The 26,113-nt window shown below is 44.2% G+C and overlaps 1 protein-coding gene across 1 annotated transcript in view; it reads left to right on the top strand.

Annotated features, from left to right (window-relative positions):
* The first annotated feature begins 267 nt into the window (after positions 1 to 267).
* LOC120025115 (endophilin-A3-like) overlaps positions 268 to 26,113 on the top strand; it is a 45,459-nt gene continuing 19,613 nt past the window's right edge. The window contains exon 1 of the mRNA XM_038969552.1: positions 268 to 447. Coding sequence (XP_038825480.1) covers positions 403 to 447 — 45 coding nt within the window. The 5' untranslated portion in view covers positions 268 to 402. The remainder of the gene's footprint in view (positions 448 to 26,113) is intronic.

Below are 26,113 nucleotides of genomic sequence, written 5' to 3'. Positions count from 1 at the left end.
GGCAGAAAGTATGTAATATATCATGAAACTGTACAATACCAGATAAATTATTTGTCAATCAATACTTATGAAAATCAACGACATCACGACTCACAAATAGGGTACTCTCGCTTTCTCTTTCCGTCGTGTGCTGTTTTTAAGCGTGGGCTTCCACTGCTCGATCAAATTTACATAAACTTAGCGCTTTCCACCAATCAACATTGAGAACGCGCGACATCTCTGCGATGCAGGAAACCGCTCCTCCAACGCAAGCAGCCGCAACATTGTAGCGGAGAAACGCCAGCGGTCTGGAAGCAACGAGGGGAGCACCACGGAATAGACCCCGTTATTTTGTTGTGATTGCCCTATCTAGATCGTATTCTGTCAGATCTCTCTGAAAAGTGAGTCGATACACCATTGAGGATGTCGGTGGCAGGGCTGAAGAAGCAATTTCACAAAGCCAGTCAGGTAAGCAGGAGACGCCCCGTTATATCACAATAAGTGGTCATGTTTCATCATAACGTTATGCTTTTAATTAACCTATCTAAACATGACATTGATCTATCTGTTATACAAACAACGACAATATAATAAAGCAATATTTCTGGCTTGACGTCATGGTCTATTAGTTCCAATCCACTCTCGCTTTCATAATCAAGCCTACAAGTAGCGAGTCGACATCATTGTTGTGTTGTGTATTTTCTGGCTCGTGCCTCCAGTGTTGTCAGGAATGTGCATGTATGGTCGGGAGCGAGCGATCTACTTGAGTCTAGAGAGAGACAAACATGTAGGCGACCTGCAACTAGTAGCAAGTGCAGCAGGTCCTTTTTCCAAACTTGGGATTGTTTTGCTTGCCAGCGCGATTTTATCATTCATTTGCCAGATGGTGCTGTTCTCTGAATAGGGTTCCTGACTGATATGCATTTGCTCGCAGGCTTAACAAAGACTCCCACATACAATGGAGAACATAGCCGTACCACAAGCTGTCCACGTCCTTTTGGTCAGGTTCTCAACGGGCTCCCAGCTAGTTTGCCAGCCACCTGCTGCCGCTGCTTTGCTGTTCTTTAGCCTAGTTTTAGCCAATGTTCTTTCATGGTAGCACCCAATGTGCATGTAGCCTCAGTTGTGAGTTGGTGAAGATATCTTGCTATCTTGTTTCAGAAGTGTTGCTCCCTTCCCTATTTATATTATACAATTGGTCTGTCTGTCCATCTGTCTGCCTTTAAAGTCTGTCTGCCTGCCTGCCTGTAAAGTCTGTCTGCCTGCCTGTAAAGTACAGTTGAAGTCGGAAGTTTACATACACTTAGGTTGGAGTCATTAAAACTCGATTTTCAACCATTCCATACATTTCTTGTTAACAAACTATAGTTTTAGCAAGTCGGTTAGGACATCTACTTTGTGCATTACACAAGTAATTTTTCCAACAATTGTTTACAGACAAGTTTATACACTAAGTTGACTGTGCCTTCAAACAGCTTGGAAAATTCCAGAAAATGATGCCATGGCTTTAGAAGCTTCTGATAGGCTAATTGACATAATTTGAGTCAATTGGAGGTGTACCTGTGGATGTATTTCAAGGCCTACCTTCAAACTCAGTGCCTCTTTGCTTGACATCATGGGAAAATCAAAAGAAATCAGCCAAGACCTCAGAAAAAACATTGTAGACGTCTACAAGTCTGGTTCATTCTTGGGAGCAATTTCCAAATGCCTGAATGTACCACGTTCATCTGTACAAACAATTGCACGAAAGTATAAACACCATGGGACCAGGCAGCCGTCATACCGTTCAGGAAGGAGACGCGTTTTGTCTCCTAGAGATGAACGTACTTTGTTTGCGAAAAGTGCAAATCAATCCCAGAGCAACAGCAAAGGACCTTGTGAAGATGATGGAGGAAACAGGTACAAAAGTATCTATATCCACTGTAAAACGAGTCCTATATCGACATAACCTGAAAGGCTGCTCAGCAAGGAAGAAGCCACTGCTCCAAAACTGCCATAAAAAGCCAGACTACGGTTTGCAACTGCACATGGGGACAAAGATCGTACTTTTTGGAGAAATGTCCTCTGGTCGGATGAAACAACAATAGAACTGTTTGGCCATAATGACCAACGTTATGTTTGGAGGAAAAAGGAGGAGGCTTGCAAGCCGAAGAACACCATCCCAGCCGTGAAGCACGGGGGTGGCAGCATCATGTTGTGGGGGTGCTTTGCTGCAGGAGGGACTGGTGCACTTCACAAAATAGATGGCATCATGAGTAAGTAGAATTATGTGGATATATTGAAGCAACATCTCAAGACATCAGGCAGGAAGTTAAAGCATTCACAAATGGGTCTTCCAAATGGACAATGACCCCAAGCATGCTTCCAAAGTTGTGGCAAAATGGCTTAAGGACAACAAAGTAAAGGTATTGGAGTGGCCATCACAAAGCCCATGACCTCAATCCTATAGAACATTTGTGGGCAGAACTGAAAAAGCGTGTGTGAGCAAGGAGGCCTACAAACCTGACTCAGTTACACCAGCTCTGTCAGGATTAATGGGCCAAAATTCACCAAACTTGTTGTGGGAAGCTCGTGGAAGGCTACCCGAAACATTTGACCCAAGTTAAACAATTGAAAGGCAATGCTACCAAATACTAATTTAGTGTATGTAAACTTCTGACCCACTAGGAATATGATGAAAGAAATAAAAGCTGAAATAAATAATTGTCTCTACTATTATTCTGACATTTCACATTCTTAAAATAAAGTGGGGATCCTAACTGACCTAAGACAGGGAATTTTTACTAGGATTAAATGTCAGGAATTGTGGAAAACTGAGTTTAAATGTATTTGGCTAAGGTGTATGTAAACTTCCGACTTCAACTGTATGTCTGCCTGTCTGTGTCAGAATCTGTTCCCACTTGTTTTCAGGAAACCCCTTGTTGTGTTCGAAGTCACATTCTGATCCCATGCTGTGTAGGCTAAAATACATATTTTCACATGTGGAGATAGTTAACTTGTTACCAGACAACCTAGATAACGTCCACACTGAATAGAAAGCACACATCGCAAAGAAAATGGGTTTGTTCTAATTCTAAAACTGCTGCATTTTCCACACTTGACTTGAGCTCAGTCTCTAGGCATACAACCTATTTATTCCCATACAGTAGACCAACTAGTGTAGTTTTGGTCCAAGCAAGTACAAACATGTCACATTGGTTGTATAATCAGTCTAGTATACATTCTCATTAAGAATTCAATGACCTTTTCTAATACGTACATTGTTGCCTATCTTCCAACACAGTTACTCAGCATGAAAAGACAGCATGACGCTGGAATATGACATATCAGAACGATGACTCATGAATACACCATGTGTGTGTGTACGTGTGTGTGGATTCACATTACCATGCTCTGAGAATGGATCGTGTTCATCACGGTAGAACATTGTCATTCAGTTGTTGCTTGGGACCATGAGGTTGAATATATGCATTATGCAGCTGGGTAAAAGTTATTAAAAATGATTCATTTAGTGGTAAATGTCAACATATTTCCAATAATCTGAACATTGTAACTGTATTTTGTGTCTGTCTGTCTGTCTGTCTGTCTGTCTGTCTGTCTGTCTGTCTGTCTGCCTGTCTGCCTGTCTGCCTGTCTGTCTGTCTGCCTGTCTGCCTGTCTGCCTGTCTGCCTGTCTGTACTGCCTCAGCAGAGCATGTTTTTATCTGGTTCCTGTCTGGTAATGTACTACCTCAGCAGAGCATGTTTTTATCTGGTTCCTGTCTGGTAATGTACTGCCTCAGCAGAGCATGTTTTTATCTGGTTCCTGTCTGGTAATGTACTACCAAAGATATTCAACTCATTCCTGTCTGTCTGTCTGGTAATGTACTGCCTCAGCAGAGCATGTTTTTATCTGGTTCCTGTCTGGTAATGTACTACCAAAGATATTCAACTCATTCCTGTCTGTCTGTCTGTCTGTACTGCCTCAGCAGAGCATGTTTTTATCTGGTTCCTGTCTGGTAATGTACTACCAAAGATATTCAACTCATTCCTGTTATTCGGTTCAATCGGCGTGATTTTCCACTGTTATTCACCTAAAGGGAAGTGGAATGGAATATTGGCCTTAGATGAACAAACAGGCGTGTGTGTGTGTGTGTGTGTGTGTGTGTGTGTGTGTGTGTGTGTTCACTGTCACACCCAGTAGTGTTTATGAAGCTACCTCTATTTGATCACATCAAAGTGTGATCCATTCTGACACTGTGACAACAGTGTGGCAGTGTCCCAAGTGGCACCATATTCCCTATATAGTGCCACACTTTTGACAAGGGCCCATAGGGGTCAATATCAGTGTACTATATAGGGGGTAGGGTGCCTTTTGGGATGCAACCTGTGACTGACAGCAAACACAATACTGTAGCCTTCACTCCCCTCCCTATATCTCCCCGGTGATAATTGGATCTGTTATGTGCGGTGGTGGTCTCTCAACCATCCACTACTCTGTTTACGGTGTGAAGTCCATTCATTAGCCTGGTTACACTCCTTCAGAGTGAAAGATGAAGCCGTTGTCTGAGAGAAGATTTATGGGTATCTGTGGCCCCGTTCTTTGTCTTGTACATTATTTTATGTATCTGGGTGGAGTAAACTTACCGACCTGAATCAGGCTCTAACAGGCTGTAAAATAAGGTAGTCAATACTTAGGGACACGTCATTTAAAAATAAATACATTTAGTCTTATTCCTTAACAATTAGAGTGATATACATTGCTCAAGGGCACATCAACAGATTTTTCACCTAGTCAGCTCGGGATTTGAACCAGCAACCTTAACTGCTAGGCTACCTTCCCCCCCAACATCACACACCAACCATTATATACAGTATGTAACACAGTAGCGTGTACCCTCCAATGGTGGACGCCAAGGCCTCTTGGCAAGGTCAATTTGCCTAGGTAGGAAGAAACCTTGAGAGGAACTAGAGTCATAAGTCTTCCTCCTCTAGTTAGACACAATGGTCTGCATGGGTAGAAGTTCAAAGTACACGCAGTATTAAACCATCAATGCCAGACGGTTCTTTTTCAAGGTAAAAGACAATGCCTGTTCCACTCTGTACATACAGTAGTCCCTGTCTGTCAGAAATACTGTGTGTTATCAGGGGACAGTGTTTAGCCTGTCTGCGTGTGTGTTTATCAATGGAGGTCAAGGTGCATGCTGCTTCATCTTGCTGTGTGTGTGTGTGTGTGTGTGTGTGTGTGTGTGTGTGTGTGTGTGTGTGTGTGTGTGTGTGTGTGTGTGTGTGTGTGTGTGTGTGTGTGTGTGTGTGTGTGTGCAGTTGTGCGTGGTGTATACAAGGTGTGTGTGTGTGTGTGTGTGCGATGTTATCACTGGGTTTAAATGTGTTTTTTTAATGGTGTGTTTCAGCACGTTAGCTGGTGAACATGAAATCCATTACAGTAGCTAAAGGAAACTATTGTGTAATGACGGTATTAAATGCAGCTAACACCCCCGGAAAAAACATATGAATCATTCATGTTAAAAAGGACTCAGCCAAACTGTGTGGCAGGTTTTCAGCACATTAACATGTTGGCAGTTTATCAGCAGTCTATTGTGAGTTCCATTGGGAAATCCAGCAGCCATTCTTTTTGTGTAAATTGGGCTCTGGGGTTAAGTTTCCTCTAGGTACCGATCTAGGATCAGTTTACCCTCCCCCAATCCTAACCTGAACCATTATCTGTGAAAATGCAAAACTGACCCAAGATCATCACTACGTGTGGCTGTTATAACTGTTATGAGCTGAATTTAGCAAGTCATGTAATCCACTGTGGTGTGACAGGTGACATTCTAAAGACATAATATTACATTACAAATGGTTCATAGTAAGTATTATGACTGTCTTGGCTACCTTACACAGAAAATGAACAGGTCAAACCACAAGCCCTAAAGGGTGGAGCTGTGGCAGGTTTTTAAAAGCATTGTTTTTATTTCGCGTTATTTTTGCGTTCTTGGAAAAGAAAAAAGGTCTAAGGTCACAATGTTTCATATCCTGTGTTGTGTAGCTGAAGTTGGCTTGTGTGTGTGTGTGTGCGTGTGCGTGTGCGTGCGTGTGTAAGGGTCTTTTGGAAACCAGACTGCTTCCTTCTTCCGTTGAATTTCTCTGTCAAACAGCGTTCCATTTCCACCGTTTTTGACAACATTATCTAGCCCAACATTCGACACACAATAGTGTCATTGTGTGTCATCCTGCCTGCACACCAAATTCCCTTATGGGACAATAAAGATTGACTGAAGAAATATGAACAGACAAAAAAAACATTTTTGTTGTTGTATTCTGAGTTCCGACACACAGAGCGTAAAAGCTTCTGTTCAATGCCAAGCCCAGCACAGTGACAGGGCTATCCTGTCTTCTGTCAGAAATCTCATTAAGGCCTAAGGAATGGAATTCATTTCCCCACTGACATGTAGGAGTGCTTGTGTAATCGAGCTGTCCCAGGAGATGTCTCTGAATGTCCTAACAAAGCTCCTACCACTCTCTCTCTCTCCAGTCTCCACTATCACTTATTATCCTGTGCTCCCTCTTCACGGTCATCCTCAGAGACAGACAGGCAGGCAGGACAGATTGAAAGACAGACAGGCAGGCAGGTAGAAGCAGGATGTCCATTGAGCTTTGACCAGCCATCTCCAGTGGACCCTGACCAGTTGTTCCTTCACTTTATCTTGTTGTGTTGTGAGGCCTTGTACAGAGGAGCCAGCAAAGTGCACAGCACACACACACTTCCAGCACACCAGTGGATTGGATTTAGCCATTGATTAAATATATGCCTAAGAACATTTGCTAATCAAGGCTGTAGCTTAATAAAATAATAATAATACAAATAATAATGTTTGGTCTCCACACCTTGTTCTTGGATTTTCAACATTGCAGAATCAATTTTATTTGAGTAAACTAAACACTCGATCTAGAGCATCACAAACCTGCTCAGTGGGTGACATGTCTGGTGCGTATGCAGGCCATGGAAGAACTGGCAAAAAGGGAAGGGGTCTGAATACTTTCCGAATGCACTATGTACACTATGTACAGTATGTACACTATGTACACTATGTACAGTGCCTTCGGAAAATATTCAGACCCCTTGACTTTTTCCTAATTTTGTTATGTTACAGCCTTATTCTAAAATAGATTAAATAAAACAAATGTCCTCAGCAATCTTCACACAATACCCCACAATGACAAAACAAAAACAGGTTTTAGAAATGTTTGCATCTCTGCAGCACTCCACCAATCAGGCCTTTATGGAGGAGTGGCCAGACGGAAGCCACTCCTCAGTAAAAGGCACATGACAGCCTGCTTAGACTTTTCCAAAAGGCACCTAAAGGACTCTCAGACCATGAGAAACAAGATTCTCTGGCCTGATGAAACCAAGATTGAACACCTTGGCCTGAATGCCAAGTGTCACGTCTGGAGGAAACCTGGCACCATCCCTACTGTGAAGCATGTTGGTGGCATCATCATGCTGTGGGGATGTTTTTCAGCGGCAGGGACTGGGAGACTAGTCAGGATCGAGGGAAAGCTGAATGGAGCAAAGTGCAGAGAGATCCTTGATGAAAATCTACTCCAGAGCGCTCAAGACCTCAGACTGGGACGAAGGTTCACCTTCCAACAGGGCAATGACCCTAAGCACGTTCTGACATGACCCTAAGCAATGTCCTTGAGTGGCCCAGCAAGAGCCCGGACATGAACTTGATTGAACATCTCTAGAGAGACCTGAAAATATCTGTGCAGCTACGCACCCCATCCAACATGACAGAGCTTGAGAGGATCTGCTGAGAAGAATGGGAGAAACTCCCAAATACAGTTGTGCCAAGCTTGTAGTGTCATAACCAAGAAGTCTCTGATGTAATCGCTGCCTAAGGTGCTTCAACAAAGTACTGAGTAAAGGGTCTGAATACTTAAATGTGATATTTCAGTTTTTAATTATTTTAAAAATTAGCAAACATGTCTAAACTTGTTTTTGCTCTGTCATTATGGGGTATTGTGTGTAATCAATTTCAGAATAAGGCTGTAACGTAACAAAATGTGGAAAAAGTCAAGGGGTCTGGATACTTTCTGAAGGCACTGTATATAATATATATTATGATTTTAATTCTAATTATATGTTTAATTCACACCTGCACTGTTGGAGCTCAGAACTGAAGTATTTTACTGTAACTACATCTGAGACCCTGTGCATGTGACTAGATAAACATCTGATCTGCTGAATGTGTTTCAGTGTGTCAGCTTCATAATGTACTCAGAACTACTGGGTCTGCAATGTGTTTCAGTGTGTCAGCTTCATAATGTACTCAGACCTACTGGGTCTGCAATGTGTTTCAGTGTGTCAGCTACATAATGTACTCAGACCTACTGGGTCTGCAATGTGTTTCAGTGTGTCAGCTACATAATGTACTCAGACCTACTAGGTCTGCAATGTGTTTCAGTGTGTCAGCTACATAATGTACTCAGACCTACTGGGTCTGCAATGTGTTTCAGTGTGTCAGCTTCATAATGTACTCAGACCTACTGGGTCTGCAATGTGTTTCAGTGTGGCAGCTTCATAATGTACTCAGACCTACTGGGTCTGCAATGTGTTTCAGTGTGTCAGCTTCATAATGTACTCAGACCTATTGGGTCTGCAATGTGTTTCAGTGTGTCAGCTTCATAATGTACTCAGAACTACTGGGTCTGCAATGTGTTTCAGTGTGTCAGCTTCATAATGTACTCAGACCTACTGGGTCTGCAATGTGTTTCAGTGTGTCAGCTACATAATGTACTCAGACCTACTGGGTCTGCAATGTGTTTCAGTGTGTCAGCTACATAATGTACTCAGACCTACTGGGTCTGCAATGTGTTTCAGTGTGTCAGCTTCATAATGTACTCAGACCTATTGGGTCTGCAATGTGTTTCAGTGTGTCAGCTTCATAATGTACTCAGAACTACTGGGTCTGCAATGTGTTTCAGTGTGTCAGCTTCATAATGTACTCAGACCTACTGGGTCTGCAATGTGTTTCAGTGTGTCAGCTACATAATGTACTCAGACCTACTGGGTCTGCAATGTGTTTCAGTGTGTCAGCTTCATAATGTACTCAGACCTACTGGGTCTGCAATGTGTTTCAGTGTGTCAGCTACATAATGTACTCAGACCTACTGGGTCTGCAATGTGTTTCAGTGTGTCAGCTTCATAATGTACTCAGACCTACTGGGTCTGCAATGTGTTTCAGGATTATTGATAAGCTTGGTGTTGGTGCTTATCATCGGTCAAGAGGGGCTTTAGATTTTCAACCAGGTCATCAGTAGGAGTGAGTGTGTGTGTGTGTGTGTGTGTGTGTGTGTGTGTGTGTGTGTGTGTGTGTGTGTGTGTGTGTGTGTGTGTGTGTGTATTGTCTTATGACATAGTGGTCCACCTGACAGTTGTTCCCAGGGCAGTGGTTGACCTTTTCATGACCTTGTGGCACAACACCAAAAACATAATTCAACAAATTTTTAAGATAGAATTGTAAGATATTTCCATATATCCTGCGTTTTCCCTCCTGATTACCTACATTTTGTAACCCTGAATCTGATTCACTCGTAGTTTAAACCCATCAGACGTCACCCTGGTCCTAGTCTACTCACTTTCAAAGCACTAACAAGTTGGTTACAGCCAGCAGTAGTATCATCAATATTCATTTTTCAATATTCGTATTCATACCTTATTTCTCTCCCTCCTACAATAATATTAGCTCTTTCTCTCAAAAGAACATTCTCTCTCTCTCTGTCTGTCTCTCTCTCTCTCTCTCTCTCTCTCTCTCTCTCTCTCTCTCTCTCTCTCTGTGTCTCTCTCTCTGTGTCTCTCTCTCTGTGTCTCTCTCTCTGTCTCTCTCTCTGTCTCTCTCTGTCTCTCGTCTCTGTCTCTGTCTCTGTCTCTCTCTATCTCTCTCTCTCTCTCTCTTTCTCTCTCTCACTCTCCCCAAAATAATTCTCTCTGTTAAATAAGCACCACCATTAAGGGCCTGTCCTCTTGACAGGCCCTTAAAATATTAATGTCTGAGATGTTTTGTTTATAATGGGTTCTGACCTTTCGCTGGTGTGGAGTGTGGCTATGGTGATCTATGATGTTCACCATGTCCTTGCCTTGGTGATACAGTGGCAAATGAAAGTCTATACACCCCTTACACAATCTTCACATTTCCCTGCCTTAAATGAAATAAAAACATGTATTACATTTGATTTATTTCCTACAGATGTACACAACCTACTCCACATATTCAAAGTGAAAGAAAAAGTATTTTTGAAAATCAGAGATAAGGCTTGAATATTGCAGCGATGGTTTCCCCAAAAATGAACTGAGCTTGTGTAATTCTGACAAAAACAATGGATAGCTGTTGCCCTAAGAGTTGTGCAAAGTTGATAGAATCTTATTTGAAATGATCCACAGCTGTAATTGCTGCCAAAGTTGCTTCCACCAAGTATTAACTCTGGGGTGTGAAGACAGTTTATTTTATTTTATTAATTTGGAACGTTTTCTATCATTTTTCTTTCACTATGAAAATGTGGAGTAGGATGTGTAGATAGGTAGGGGAAAACATCCCTGAAATGTATTCCCTTCTTAGATGTCATTTTAAGGCAGCAAAATGTGAAGACTGTGCAAGGGGTGTGTAAACGTTCAATAGCACCTGTATATGATAGTGTTCTGGCCAGTTTTTGGTGTTCCATCTCTCCCCGTCCAAAGTCCTGCTGAATTCCCACTATAATCTCTCCTGGGGGAGATTCAGAAAGCAGGGAAATACTGAAAGCAGCTGGGGTTTTCAAAGGAAATGTAGTATCTTATCAGTGTTCAGTTGTCTCAGTTAGTATCAGTAGCAGCATCAATGGGAAATGTAGTATCTTATCAGTGTTCAGTAGCAGCATCAATGGGAAATGTAGTATCTTGTCAGTGTTCAGTAGCAGCATCAATGGGAAATGTAGTATCTTATCAGTGTTCAGTTGTCAGTGTTCAGTAGCAGCATCAATGGGAAATGTAGTATCTTATCAGTGTTCAGTAGCAGCATCAATGGGAAATGTAGTATCTTGTCAGTGTTCAGTAGCAGCATCAATGGGAAATGTAGTATCTTATCAGTGTTCAGTTGTCAGTGTTCAGTAGCAGCATCAATGGGAAATGTAGTATCTTATCAGTGCTCAGTTGTCAGTGTTCAGTAGCAGCATCAATGGGAAATGTAGTATCTTATCAGTGTTCAGTAGCAGCATCAATGGGAAATATAGTATCTTATCAGTGTTCAGTTGTCAGTGTTCAGTAGCAGCATCAATGGGAAATTTAGTATCTTATCAGTGGTCAGTTGTCTCAGTTAGTATCAGTAGCAGCATCAATGGGAAATGTAGTATCTTATCAGTGTTCAGTTGTCCGTGTTCAGTAGCAGCATCAATGGGAAATGTAGTAGCTTATCGGTGTTCAGTTGTCAGTGTTCAGTAGCAGCATCAATGGGAAATGTAGTATCATATCAGTGTTCAGTTGTCTCAGTTAGTATCAGTAGCAGCATCAATGGGAAATGTAGTATCTTATCAGTGTTCAGTTGTCTCAGTTAGTATCAGTAGCAGCATCAATGGGAAATGTAGTATCTTGTCAGTGTTCAGTTGTCAGTGTTCAGTAGCAGCATCAATGGGAAATGTAGTATCTTGTCAGTGTTCAGTTGTCAGTGTTCAGTAGCAGCATCAATGGGAAATGTAGTATCTTATCAGTGTTCAGTTGTCAGTGTTCAGTAGCAGCATCAATGGGAAATGTAGTATCTTATCAGTGTTCAGTTGTCAGTGTTCAGTAGCAGCATCAATGGGAAATGTAGTATCTTGTCAGTGTTCAGTTGTCAGTGTTCAGTAGCAGCATCAATGGGAAATGTAGTATCATATCAGTGTTCAGTTGTCTCAGTTAGTATCAGTAGCAGCATCAATGGGAAATGTAGTATCTTATCAGTGTTCAGTTGTCTCAGTTAGTATCAGTAGCAGCATCAATGGGAAATGTAGTATCTTGTCAGTGTTCAGTTGTCAGTGTTCAGTAGCAGCATCAATGGGAAATGTAGTATCTTGTCAGTGTTCAGTTGTCAGTGTTCAGTAGCAGCATCAATGGGAAATGTAGTATCTTATCAGTGTTCAGTTGTCAGTGTTCAGTAGCAGCATCAATGGGAAATGTAGTATCTTATCAGTGTTCAGTTGTCAGTGTTCAGTAGCAGCATCAATGGGAAATGTAGTATCTTATCAATGTTCAGTTGTCAGTGTTCAGTAGCAGCATCAATGGGAAATGTAGTATCTTGTCAGTGTTCAGTTGTCAGTGTTCAGTAGCAGCATCAATGGGAAATGTAGTATCTTGTCAGTGTTCAGTTGTCAGTGTTCAGTAGCAGCATCAATGGGAAATGTAGTATCTTGTCAGTGTTCAGTTGTCAGTGTTCAGTAGCAGCATCAATGGGAAATGTAGTATCTTGTCAGTGTTCAGTAGCAGCATCAATGGGAAATGTAGTAGCTTATCAGTGTTCAGTTGTCAGTGTTCAGTAGCAGCATCAATGGGAAATGACAGGGGAACTCTTGGAACTGATGGCTGTGATTGTTTTGAACACAGTGCTGTGGGCCTATACTGTTACTGCACTGTACTGTCGGGTATCAATTCTCACATTGGTATCGATGTAGACTTAGTACTAGATGCACTACTGTATCTAACTAATCCAAGAACAACATGTTAGAAACTTTAGCAAAGCTAATTTAGGCCTGTATTCCTCGTGCTATTGAAGATTGTTACCTACAATAAGCTAAGGCCAGAATTCGATCCAACGCAGATTAAAGGCCTGCGCACAGCGATACGCAATTAAAGGGCATTTCCCTGACGTTTGCGGAGATCAAATTCGCTGTAAAAGCCACGATTGCTGACTCAAGGAGAAATGGCCTTTAAGAAGTGAACCGCATAGTCAGGTCGTTAATGTGTGATTGTTTGAATCCCAATCTAAATATCTCTCTTTAGTTTCTCAACTGTTGTCATGATAGCAGGGAGCACTTTCAGTATGGTTTCCTGCCCACTTATTTAACTGTTGTTGATTCATTGTCGGTTAGTTGTTTGTTTACACAAATGACTGTAAAGGTGTGGTGGCTGTGTGTTATCACAGCCCAGGGAATTGTCCTGTTGTATCCCTGTGGAAGGAAAAGAGTCCATGTGAAAACCCTCCCTGGACTTTCTGAATCCTCTTTATATTGTTGCCACGGAATTCTTTTCAAAGAACAGGAAACTGCAGAGTAACACTCGCAGAGTAACACTCGGTCTCCCATTGTCAAGATATAAAAGAAAAACATAGTAGGGGAAAAAACGCTATTGGCCGTACCTTCTAAAACATTTGATAAACGTTTTTCCTCAGTTTCCCTTCACGAGCAATATTGGGTCCATATTCATGATTCTTCTCAGAGTAAGAGTGCTGATCTAGGATCAGGTCCCCCCTGTCCATATAAATCTTATTCATTATGATTTAAAAGGCACATCAGTTCCTAGACCAGCACTCCTTCTCTGAGACGCTGCATTAATACGTGCCCAGAACTTTCCCAAATGCTCAAAGAGACAACTGTGTCTAACTGAATTCACTTTTGTGTAGAATGGAATAGAAAAAAATATAATTGGTTGTACCGTCCAAAACCTTTTAAGAACTTGGTCATCAGTTTCACTTCACGCAGTTCAGAATGTTCCCAAATGTTCAACGTAGAGCCCAACAGCATCTAACTAACTTCACTTCCCAAGTCTCCAAAGTCACTCTTCCTTGATTAGATTTGGAAGTCCAAGGCTCTTGCCCTCAGTGGTAATTTTAGTTAATTGCTGGGGGATAATTACACCTCCAATGTACATTAGGTTATGTCAATCTGGATTAAGAGCTGCAATGGTTTTGACCTGTAATCTGGTGCGGTGACTCAATGGTGAATTAGGAGCAGCTGCGGCCAGCTGGAGACAATCATTGTCACCCCACAGCTGCTCTCTTTATCTCAACCTTTTTATCTAGTTCTCTCTCTCTCTCTCTCTCTCCCTTTCTCTCTCTCTCTCTCTCTCTCTCTCTGTCTCTCTCTCTGTCTGTCTCTCTCTCTCTCTCTCTCTCTCTCTCTCTCCAAACCCAGTGTCATTGTCACCCCACAGCTGCTCTCTTTAACGCTGCATTTTTTTCTCATTCTCTCTTATAGCAGCAGGCCAATGGCCCCCAACACTGCACATTGACTATGCTAAGATATCTTAATTTAGTTTGATTCTATGTTGTTTCAAAAGGTCCATCCAATTGGGAATGGACATCAATTCAACATCTATTCCATGTTGGTTTAACGTAATTGTGTTGAAATGACGTGGGAACAACATTGAATCAACCAGTGTGTGCCCAGTGGGATGTCAGTATTCATGCAGGTAGAAACTTTAGTCATTGAAGTGGTTGCAATTCCATATTTGACACATTGCTCTGTAGCCTAGCTGTGTTACATTTCTCCACAGTACATTTCATTCACATCTCTCTGTGATTCACCCCCTCCGTTGTCCTAGAAATGTTTGGCAAACGTATTGGGATAATATCCTCCGTCAGAGATTGCTAATTTTACCCGGTGGCCTAGATGGGGTGTTGAGCGTTCAGTGTTCAGTTTTCAGTGTTCAGTGGCAGACTGGTAGTAGTAGAGGCACAGTGTTGAAGGGAAAGAAAAGGGACAGATTTGAGGCAGCCAGCCCAGGGGAAGGAGCAGCTAATGGGGGAAGGCTGGTATAATGGAAATGGTTTGGAACCATGCTTGCATGATAAGTAACCTTGTCTGAGACCTATAGATTTGCTTTGGACTGAATGTCCAATTTTGTGGTGTTTCATTCCTCTGCACCTGTGATGCTTTGTCAGGTGTGTCGATGGCTATCCTACTCAGATTTGACTAGCACTATTTATTTATTTGTGTTTATTTTTTATTTAACCTTTATTTAACTAGGCAAGTCAGTTAAGAACAAATTCTTATTTACAATGACGGCCTACCAAAAGGCAAAAGGCCTCCTGCGGGGACGGGGGCTGGGAAGAAAAATAAAAATATAGGACAAAACACACATCACAACCAGAGAGACACCACAACACTACATAAAGAGAGGCCTAAGACACCGGCCGCAAAACCTAAACCTATAGGGGAGGGTCTGGGTGGGCATCTATCCGCGGCGGTGGCTCAGGTGCGGGACGCAGACCCCGCTCCACCGCTGGCTCACCCCACTTTGGTGGCACCTCTGGTGCGGGGACCCTCGTCGCCGACCCCGGACTGGGAACCCTCGTTGCGGGCCCCGGACTGGGCACCCTCACCCTCATCACTGGAGGCTTCTTGCCATGGATCATCACTGGAGGCTTCTTGCCATGGATCATCACTGGAGGCTTCTTGCCATGGATCATCACTGGAGGCTTCTTGCCATGGATCATCACTGGAGGCTTCGTGCCATGGATCATCACTGGAGGCTTCGTGCCATGGATCATCACTGGAGGCTTCGTGCCATGGATCATCACTGGAGGCTTCTTGCCATGGATCATCACTGGAGTGGAGAGACACACAGGAGGCCTAGCTCTGGGAGCAGGCACAGGACTCACCAGGCTGGGGAGACATACAGGAGGATTAGTTTTTGGTGCAGGCACAGGACTCACCAGGCTGGGGAGACGTACAGGAGGCCTTGTCCTTGGCCGAGGCACTGGATACACTGGGCCGTGGAGGCGCACTGGAGGTCTCGAGCTAAAAGCCTGCACAACCCGTCCTGGCTGGATGGTGACTTTGGCCCGGCACGTGCGGGGCGCAGGCACAGGACGCACTAGGCTGTGCAGACGCACTGGAGACACAGTGCGCAGAGCCGGCGCAGGATATCCTGGGCCGTAGAGACGTACTGGAGGTCTGGAGAGCAGGGCTGGCACAATCCGTCCTGGCTGGATGCTCACCCTAGCCCGGCAGATGCGGGAGCTGGGATGTAGCGCACCGGGCTAAGAACGCGTACTGGAGACACCGTGCGCTCCACCGCATAACACGTTGCCTGACCAGTACGGCGCCCGCCACGGTAAGCACGGGGAGTTGGCTCAGGTCTCCAACCTGACTTTGCCACACTCCCCGTGTGCCCCCCAAATTTTTGGGGGGGCTGCCTCTCGGGCTTCCTTGCCAGCCGTGTTCCCTCATAGCGTTGCCGCTCCGCTTTAGCTGCTGCCTTCGCCTTCCTCTCTGCTTCTACCTGCTCCCAGGGCAGGCGATCCTTCCCGGCCAGGATCTCCTCCCACGTCCAGGATCCCTTGCCATTTAAAATGTCCTCCCATGTCCAGTCCTCCTTCTTACCACGCTGCTTGGTCCTTTGGTGGTGGTGGGAAGTTCTGTCACGGCTGTTGAAGGAGGAGGACCAAGGTGCAGCGTGGTGATCGTACATTTTCTTTTTATTAGATAAAAATGACGCCGAACAAAACAATAAACACTACAAACACAAACCGTGAAGCTCAAAGGTTATGTGCCCTAAACAAAGTCATCTTCCCACAAACACAGGTGGAAAAAAGAGCTACCTAAGTATGGTTCTCAATCAGAGACAACGATAGACAGCTGTCCCTGATTGAGAACCATACCCGGCCAAAACATAGAATTTGAAAATCATAGAAACACAAAACATAGAATGCCCACCCCAACTCACGTCCTGACCAAACCAAAATAGAGACATAAAAAGGATCTCTAAGGTCAGGGCGTGACAATAGCATGGCAGCAACACCTGACAACACCGCATGGGAGCAACACCACATGACAACAACATGGTAGCAGCACAACAGGCAGCAGCACAACATGGTAGCAGCACAAAACATGGTACAAACATTATTGGGCACAGACAACAGCACAAAAGCAAGAAGGTAGAGACAACAATACATCACGCGGAGCAGCCACAACTGTCAGTAAGAGTGTCCATGATTGAGTCTTTGAATGAAGAGATGGAGATAAAACTGTCCAATTTGAGTGTTTTTTGCAGCTCGTTCCAGTTGATAGCTGCAGCAAACTGAAAAGAAGAGCGACCCAGTGATGTGTGTACTTTGGGGACCTTTAACCGAATGTGACTGGCAGAACAGGTGTTGCATGTGAAGGATGAGGGCTGCAGTAGTTATCTCAGATAATGGGGAGTGAGGCCTAAGGGGGTTTTATAAATAAGCATCAACCAGTGGGTCTTGCGACGGGTATACAGAGATGACCAGTTTACAGAGGAGTATAGAGTGCAGTGATGTGTCCTATAAGGAGCATTGGTGTCAAATCTGATTGCCAAATGGTAAAGAACATCTAGTCGCTCGAGAGCACCCTTACCTGCCGATCTATAAATTACGTCTCCGTAACCTAGCATGGGTAGGATGGTCATCTGAATCAGGGTTAGTTTGGCAGCTGGGGAGAAAGAGGAGCGATTACGATAGAGGAAACCAAGTCTAGATTTAACTTTAGGCTGCAGCTTTGAAATGTGCTGAGAGAAGGACAGTGTACCGTCTAGCCATACTCCTAAGTACTTGTATGAGGTGACTACCTCAAGCTCTAAACCACAGGTGTCAAACTCATTCCACGGAGGGCCGAGTGTCTGCGGGTTTTCGCTCCTCCCTTGTACTTGATTGATGAATTAACATCACTAATTAGTTAGGAACTCCCCACACCTGGTTGTCTAGGGCTTTATTGAAAGGAAAAACCAAAAACCTGCAGACACTAGGCCCTCCGTGGAATGAGTTTGACACCCCTGCTCTAAACCTTCAGAGGTAGTAATCACACTGGTGGGGAGAAGGGCATTCTTCTTACCAAACCACATGACCTTTGTTTTGGAAGTGTTCAGAACAAGGTTAAGGGCAGAGAAAGCTTGTTGGACACTAAGAAAGCTTTGTTGTAGAATGTTTAACACAAAATCTGGGGAGGGGCCAGCTGAGTAAAATACTGTATCATCTGCATATAAATGGATGAGAGAGCTTCCTACTGCCTGAGCTATGTTGTTGATGTAAATTGAGAAGAGTGTGGGGCCTAGGATCGAGCCTTGGTGTACTCCCTTGGTGACAGGCAGTGGCTGAGACAGCAGATGTTCTGACTTTATACACTGCGCTCTTTGAGAGAGGTAGTTAGTAAACCAGGCCAAAGACCCCTCAGAGACACCAATACTCCTTAGCTGGCCCACAAGAATGGAATGGTCTACCGTATCAAAGCTTTGGCCAAGTCAATAAAAATAGCAGCACAACATTACTTAGAATCATTTAACACCTTTTAAGGTTGCAGTGACACATCCATAATCTGAGCAGAAACCAGATTGCATACCAGAGAGAATACTATAGACATCAAGAAAGCCAGTCAGTTGATTATTGACACGTTTTTCCAACACTTTTTATAAACAGGACAAAATAGAAATTGGCCTATAACAGTTAGGATCAGCTTGATCTCCCCCTTTAAATAAAGGGCGCACCGTGGCTGCCTTCCAAGCACTGGGAACCTCCCCAGAGAGGAGAGACAGGTTCAAAGGTCAGAGATAGGCTTGGTGATGATAGGGGCTGCAACCTTAAAGAAGAAAGGATCTAAACCATCTGACCCAGATGGTTTTTGGGGTCCAGTTTAAGGAGCTCCTTTAGCACCTCAGACTCAGTGACCGACTGCAGGGAGAAACTTTGTAGCGTGGGCACGGGCTTCTAAACTAGTAACGTATCACAGTTGTAGAGCTTTTATTTACACATTGTACTATATCTCAAAGGATGTGAGATACTCTATGGCAAGGTAACATTCTGTACCCTGTCCACCAGCAGTACTGTAGAGGGCCTAACTGAAAGCATGTTTGAAAATTAGGCTAGCTAACCCTACTGACACAGACACAGGCAGTGCCATGCAGCAAAGTCTGCACTAGAAAACTCAATGGGCTGAACTTCCTTTGAGAAAGTGGGTCTGTAGTAGCCTATTGGTTCATTGCAGTCCCTTAGATTTCACTCTTACTGCAACAGTGATACACGCCGTGTCTTCGACACCACTGTTGTTCTAGCAGTTTTGCTGACTGCAGCGCTGTGTGTTTTGTGTCCCAAATATCTACACAGTGCACTATATAGGGAATAGGGTGCCATTTGGTTCGAGCTATGGTGTCTCCACTAAGCACACAGAGTCACTTCTGTTTCCTGTCTACCCCCCCCATCTCTCTCTCTGCTACTGTACATTGTTGTGTTGATTTGCTGGCCCATTGGTTTCATAAGGTTAGTGGGCGGTACTGTGTGAATAATGGCCCATTGGTTTCATAAGATTAGTGGGCGGTACTGTGTGAATAATGGCCCATTGGTTTCATAAGATTAGTGGGCGGTACTGTGTGAATAATGGCCCATTGGTTTCATAAGGTTAGTGGGCGGTACTGTGTGAATAATGGCCCATTGGTTTCATAAGATTAGTGGGCGGTACTGTGTGAATAATGGCCCATTGGTTTCATAAGGTTAGTGGGCGGTACTGTGTGAATACAGACTACGGCACTGTCATTGACGGTGTTGTCATAATGGTTAGTGATGACAAATACACACTGCCAGTGTATTGTGACTAATATGTGTGGAAATTGAACAGTATTCAAAATGTCAGGGTTGATGTGAAGTCCATTCATTTGATGATGGGAATCTTCCTCCTCAAATTGAATCATCGGTAGAGAACTAACTTTAATAGCCAGTTAGTAAATGTGATGGTTCTGCACTACATCACTAGATGTGTACAGTGTGTAACCGAGAGATTTAAGAGGAATGATATCAGTGATGATTGGCCCCTGTATGACCTGCTTCCACAGAGACCTGATCCAGGATGACTGGAACTAACCAACAAAGGCACACACAACTTGGGTCACCATGACGACCTAACATGGTGGTGATATAATGAAAGGTTCTTGGTGTTGCAGGCTAATTGTGGAGGGATTCTCTGTCTGAAAGGAGTCGAGGACTGAATCTCCAGATTCCTAAGGAAGAAGACTATCTCAGATTTCCCCTAGCATTGTATAGGTGAGGAGGGAGTCCCCGCCTCGCTCTGTTGACCGATGCCTAAAAGAGTTTGGCTTCTATCAGTTTCAGTGGATAGTTTTTGTGCCAAAGGGCTTGGATGTTGCTCTGGGGGCCTATTCACCCTGTTCTATGCTGCTGCTGTGGTTGGCCCTACTGTACAGTAGCTTCTGCTATTCTGGGAGCTTACCAGCAGCTGGTGTGTCTATGGCCATGCTTCCTCTGTCTCCGTCTGATAGGTTTTTTCACACTCGATTCTGCTGATGTTACGCTGTCATCAACCCCCAGTGCTCGGGGGTGAAGTTTCCCCTAGCTACTGATCTAGGATCAGCTTCCCCTCCCCAATCCTCACATTAACCAATAATGGGGGAAATACAAAACTGACCCAAGATCAGCGTATAGGGGTAACTTCTCCCTACACCCATCGACCCCCAGCTGACAAAGCTATGACACAGTAGTCATTTTGCCTAGGGGATAACACACTACCCAAGCCTGAGAGTGAACTGTGAGACAAATAGGTGTTTTGCAGTTGATTGCTGAGTGGGCTGATTGCACAACGTTTCGGTTGGTTTCACTTAACAAGGAAACTGTGACTAAGTTTGCACTACAGCCGTGATAGGCCTACGGTGTTTCATCATCAACCAATCTGGGTGAGTTTCCTGAAAACCCTGTTTGATGGGCAATGTATATGTGTGAACGAACAAAACGTGTGAAATGAAGCACTTTGTTGTTCGACAAGTGATGTGGGTAGTCTGGGTCGTCAAAATAAATTGAGAACCACATTAGCTACAAGGCTTTCAGGAAACTGGCAACTGAATGATAAGCACACAGCTGTCTGTTGACCTTTAGGCCAAGACTTTGACAACTTTGACTTAGCTTGTGAGCTGTTCTTGAAAGAAAAGCCTTTCTCCCACAGATTTCTTCTGCAGTGTGGTAGATAAACTCATTCAGATGACTCGGTCAAGGCTTGTACACACACAACCACAACCACTTGTACACACACAAACACAAACACATGTGTACACACACACACACACACACACACACACACACACACACACACACACACACACACACACACACACACACACACACACATACACACACACACACACACACACACACACAAAAACACACAAACACACAAAAACACAAAAACACACAAACACATGTACACACACATTCCCTTTCAGGAACTGAACCAGTCAGGGGTTATTATTGTTCCTGTAATGAATGACAGTAGTTGTTTCAGCTGACGACCCCCGGGCTTTAGAACACAGAGTGTTTCCTGAGGGGAAACCTTGTAAAATCACAGGTCAGCCCTGTACTGCATAAAGACTACAGCCACAGTGTCACAGTTCAGCCCTGTACTGCATAAATACTACAGCCACAGTGTCACAGTTCAGCCCTGTACTGCATAAATACTACAGCCACAGTGTCACAGTTCAGCCCTGTACTGCATAAAGACTACAGCCACAGTGTCACAGTTCAGCCCTGTACTGCATAAATACTACAGCCACAGTGTCACAGTTCAGCCCTGTACTGCATAAATACTACAGCCACAGTGTGACAGTTCAGCCCTGTACTGCATAAATACTACAGCCACAGTGTCACAGTTCAGCCCTGTACTGCATAAATACTACAGCCACAGTGTCACAGTTCAGCCCTGTACTGCATAAATACTACAGCCACAGTTCAGCCCTGTACTGCATAAATACTGCAGCCACAGTGTCACAGTTCAGCCCTGTACTGCATAAATACTACAGCCACAGTGTCACAGTTCAGCCCTGTACTGCATAAATACTACAGCCACAGTGTAACATGTCAGCCCTGTACTGCATAAAGACTACAGCCACAGTGTCACAGTTCAGCCCTGTACTGCATAAAGACTACAGCCACAGTGTCACAGTTCAGCCCTGTACTGCATAAAGACTACAGCCACAGTGTCACAGTTCAGCCCTGTACTGCATAAAGACTACAGCCACAGTGTCACAGTTCAGCCCTGTACTGCATAAAGACTACAGCCACAGTGTCACAGTTCAGCCCTGTACTGCATAAAGACTACAGCCACAGTGTCACAGTTCAGCCCTGTACTGCATAAAGACTACAGCCACAGTGTCACAGTTCAGCCCTGTACTGCATAAATACTACAGCCACAGTGTCACAGTTCAGCCCTGTACTGCATAAATACTACAGCCACAGTGTCACAGTTCAGCCCTGTACTGCATAAATACTACAGCCACAGTGTCACAGTTCAGCCCTGTACTGCATAAATACTACAGCCACAGCGTCACAGTTCAGCCCTGTACTGCATAAATACTACAGCCACAGTGTCACAGTTCAGCCCTGTACTGCATAAATACTACAGCCACAGTGTCACGGTTCAGCCCTGTACTGCATAAATACTACAGCCACAGCGTCACAGTTCAGCCCTGTACTGCATAAAGACTACAGCCACAGTGTCACAGTTCAGCCCTGTACTGCATAAATACTACAGCCACAGTGTCACAGTTCAGCCCTGTACTGCATAAAGACTACAGCCACAATGTCACAGTTCAGCCCTGTACTGCATAAATACTACAGCCACAGTGTCACAGTTCAGCCCTGTACTGCATAAATACTACAGCCACAGTGTCACAGTTCAGCCCTGTACTGCATAAATACTACAGCCACAGCGTCACAGTTCAGCCCTGTACTGCATAAATACTACAGCCACAGTGTCACAGTTCAGCCCTGTACTGCATAAATACTACAGCCACAGTGTCACAGTTCAGCCCTGTACTGCATAAATACTACAGCCACAGCGTCACAGTTCAGCCCTGTATGCTGACTCACAGCCGCCAACTCCTGCACCCAAGAAAAGGACACAAGCTGGTCTGAATCAGTGGTTGCCTTCCAAATGTCACCCTATTCCCTAATTAGTGCTCTACATTTGACCAGGGGCCAATAGGGTCTGGTTAAAAGCAGTGCATCCTATATAGGGAATAGGTTGCCATTTGGGATGCACACAGTCTCTGATGTACAGAGTCTCTGATGTACAGTGCCTGACAAATTCAACTGGGAGATTGTCAGGTGTTATCGATGGCAGATAGTTTTGTGAACTCTGAGGATCAGTTCAGTAACACTGGCCATGAAGAGCTACGGTTGTGCAGGCTTTTGTTCCAGCCATGCATTAACACACCTGATTCAACAAATCAAGACATTGATTTGGAGGCCAGTTCTGCCATATGTCTCTGGTTAGTGTCAAATCACTGAATCAGGAGGAGCCTGTCTGTCTGTCCATCTGTCTTATCTGTTATTAGCCGGTGCTGTGGCGTTGTGCCTGTGCCTTGTAGGACACATTAGCTCCATTATATTTAGCCACCTGATGACCGTGTGGCATGCTGCTTTCTGTCCTCGCTAATTTGTGTGACATCACTTGTTGTTCGCAGTGTTAGGGTGAAACCAGTCTACTTTTAGGACAAAGAAACACCAAGTTCAAGGTTTATTTCCCTGTAGTCGTTTCAGATAATGTTAGTGCTCTGAAGTGAAATGCAAAACATGGTCTGTGAGGATGAGGATGAGGAGAGTGCACTTCTCTGGTAAAAGAGCATTACACTGCTGGTTGATGTTCACACTTTCCGCTACCGTACAGTCCTACACTGTTGCAGTTAGCTAGTGGAGGTTCTTCTCTAGCACTTGTTATAGTGAGACCTGGGTTCAAATAATATTTGAAATCATTCCAAATGCTTTAGCTGTTCTTTATTGAGCGTGCCTGGTGCGATGGAATCAATTGAAAAGTCCCAAAAGTGCAAACCTCTCCCACCAGGCTTTCACTAAAAGTATTACTATTTCAAATAGCATTTGAAACCAGGTCTGCAGTAGACTACTCCTTCCAGAAGTAGGATGTCTGAGAAGCAAGGCTACACGCCAGACAGTACCTCTTAGAAAAAAAGGTGCTATCTAGAATCTTAAAGGGTTCTTCAGCTGTCCCATAGGAGAACCCATTGAAGAACCCTTTTTGTTCCATGTAGAACCCTTTCTACAGAGGGTTCTACATGGAACCCAAAAGGGTTCTACCTAGAACAAAAACGGGTTATACCTAGAATCAAAAAGGGTTATCCTATAGGGACAGCCGAAGAACCCTTTTTGCTAAGAGTGTGACGATGTAGTCATTTCCTTCCCATTGTGTGGTAAGGAGTAAAGGCTATCACAATTTCCTCAGTCATGTAGATGTACAGAGAAAGGCATCTTGTGGCCTGTGTCGTCCAGCAGCTAGAGCCTCTGACCCCAGTACACATACTGTATGTCAGAGTCGGCATGGGTTAGAATCTTAAGACAAAATACATTCTACACTTCTAGGATACCCAGCATCACCCAACATGTTATGTGGCGTACATTGTGGCGTACATAGTATTTGTTTATATTTTACTGTGTAAGGTACAGAGCAGTGGAGGCTGCTGAGTGGAGGACTTCTCATAATAATGTCTGGGATGGAGTGGATGGAATGGTATCCAAAACGTGTGTTTGATACCATTCCATTCACTCAATTCCAACCATTATTTTGAGCCGTCCTCCCCTCAGCAACCTCCACTGGTACCGAGTGCTTTATGTGTATGGTGTTAACTTCAGTACAGAAATGTGGAGGTGGCTTAACTTACCCTGTCCCATGGCTTAACTTACCCCATACCCGGGGTCATTTTTGTGAAGTGACCAGTTGTTTTGGACAAGCTATGTTTTCAAAACTAATGTTTAAATGAATTCTGATTATATCCAGAAATACAGTATGTGTATATATCTTAGTTAGGAAGAATGCTATATTTCCCTTGACGGAGTGATGCTGAATGTAAAACATGTTTTCCTTACCCCACTCTCCCCTAAATGTGTCTTTTCCATAAAACCTCCATTACACAGTTCTTCTCCATAAAACCCATGTTACATCGAAGTTCCATTATCTGCTGTTCTAGGTGCTGTGTTCCACCTCCAGAGGTCAGGGGTCAGGTATATAGTGTCCTGGGTAGAAGTTGTCCTCAGGCTACAGTACTTACCCTCCTCATATCTATATCAGTTTCCGGTCTTCACAAAAAGGAGAGATGTAGAGAGAGTGTGGGAAGGATTTTCCAGCTCTGTTGCCTCTCAACATAAAATAATTTGGCATGGTAGTACATTCACATGCTCCAACACATATCATCTCTATTGGATAGTGGCAAACGTAGAATTATTGGTTAGTGGCAAACGTAGACGTTGTCCTTTCCTCAGCCTACTAACCCTCCCTCCCTGCATGGCTAAGTTACAATTAGACGTTAGTGTTAGGATTCACCCCTTAGTGTCTTAGCAGAACAGAGTCAGGGGGATATTTCTGCAGTGATGAATACTGGTGTGTCTTGTCCTTTAGCAGCGCCTGGGTTTTTAGCTCTTTGACCGGTCTTCAGGGAGCTCAATGTTCTGGACTTCTCTTTGACCGGTCTTCAGGGAGCTCAAAGTTCTGGATGTCTCACTGACTGGTCTTCAGGGAGCTCAATGTTCTGGACTTCTCTGTGACCGGTCTTCAGGGAGCTCACAGTTCTGGACTTCTCTCTGACCGGTCTTCAGGGAGCTCAATGTTCTGTACTTCTCTCTGACCGGTCTTCAGGGAGCTCAATGTTCTGGACTTCTCTCTGACCGGTCTTCAGGGAGCTCAATGTTCTGGACTTCTCTCTGACCGTTCTTCAGGGAGCTCAATGTTCTGGACTTCTCTTTGACCGGTCTTAAGGGAGCTCAATGTTCTGGACTTCTCTTTGACCGGTCTTCAGGGAGCTCAATGTTCTGGAATTCTCTTTGACCGGTCTTCAGGGAGCTCAATGTTCTGGACTTCTCTTTGACAGGTCTTCAGGGAGCTCAATGTTCTGGATGTCTCACTAACTGGTCTTCAGGGAGCTCACAGTTCTGGACTTCTCTTTGACCGGTCTTCAGGGAGCTCAAAGTTCTGGACTTCTCTCTGACTGGTCTTCAAGGAGCTCAAATTTCTGGATGTCTCACTGACTGGTCTTCAGGGAGCTCAAAGTTCTGGACATCTCTTTGACCGGTCTTCAGGGAGCTCAACGTTCTGGACTTCTCTTTGACCGGTCTTCAGGGAGCTCAATGTTCTGGATGTCTCTCTGACTGGTCTTCAAGGAGCTCAAATTTCTTGACTTCTCTCTGACTGG

Source organism: Salvelinus namaycush, chromosome 30 (genome assembly GCF_016432855.1).
Source record: "Salvelinus namaycush isolate Seneca chromosome 30, SaNama_1.0, whole genome shotgun sequence".
NCBI classification, from domain to species: domain Eukaryota; kingdom Metazoa; phylum Chordata; class Actinopteri; order Salmoniformes; family Salmonidae; genus Salvelinus; species Salvelinus namaycush.
This window is presented reverse-complemented; position numbering and strand designations above follow the sequence as displayed.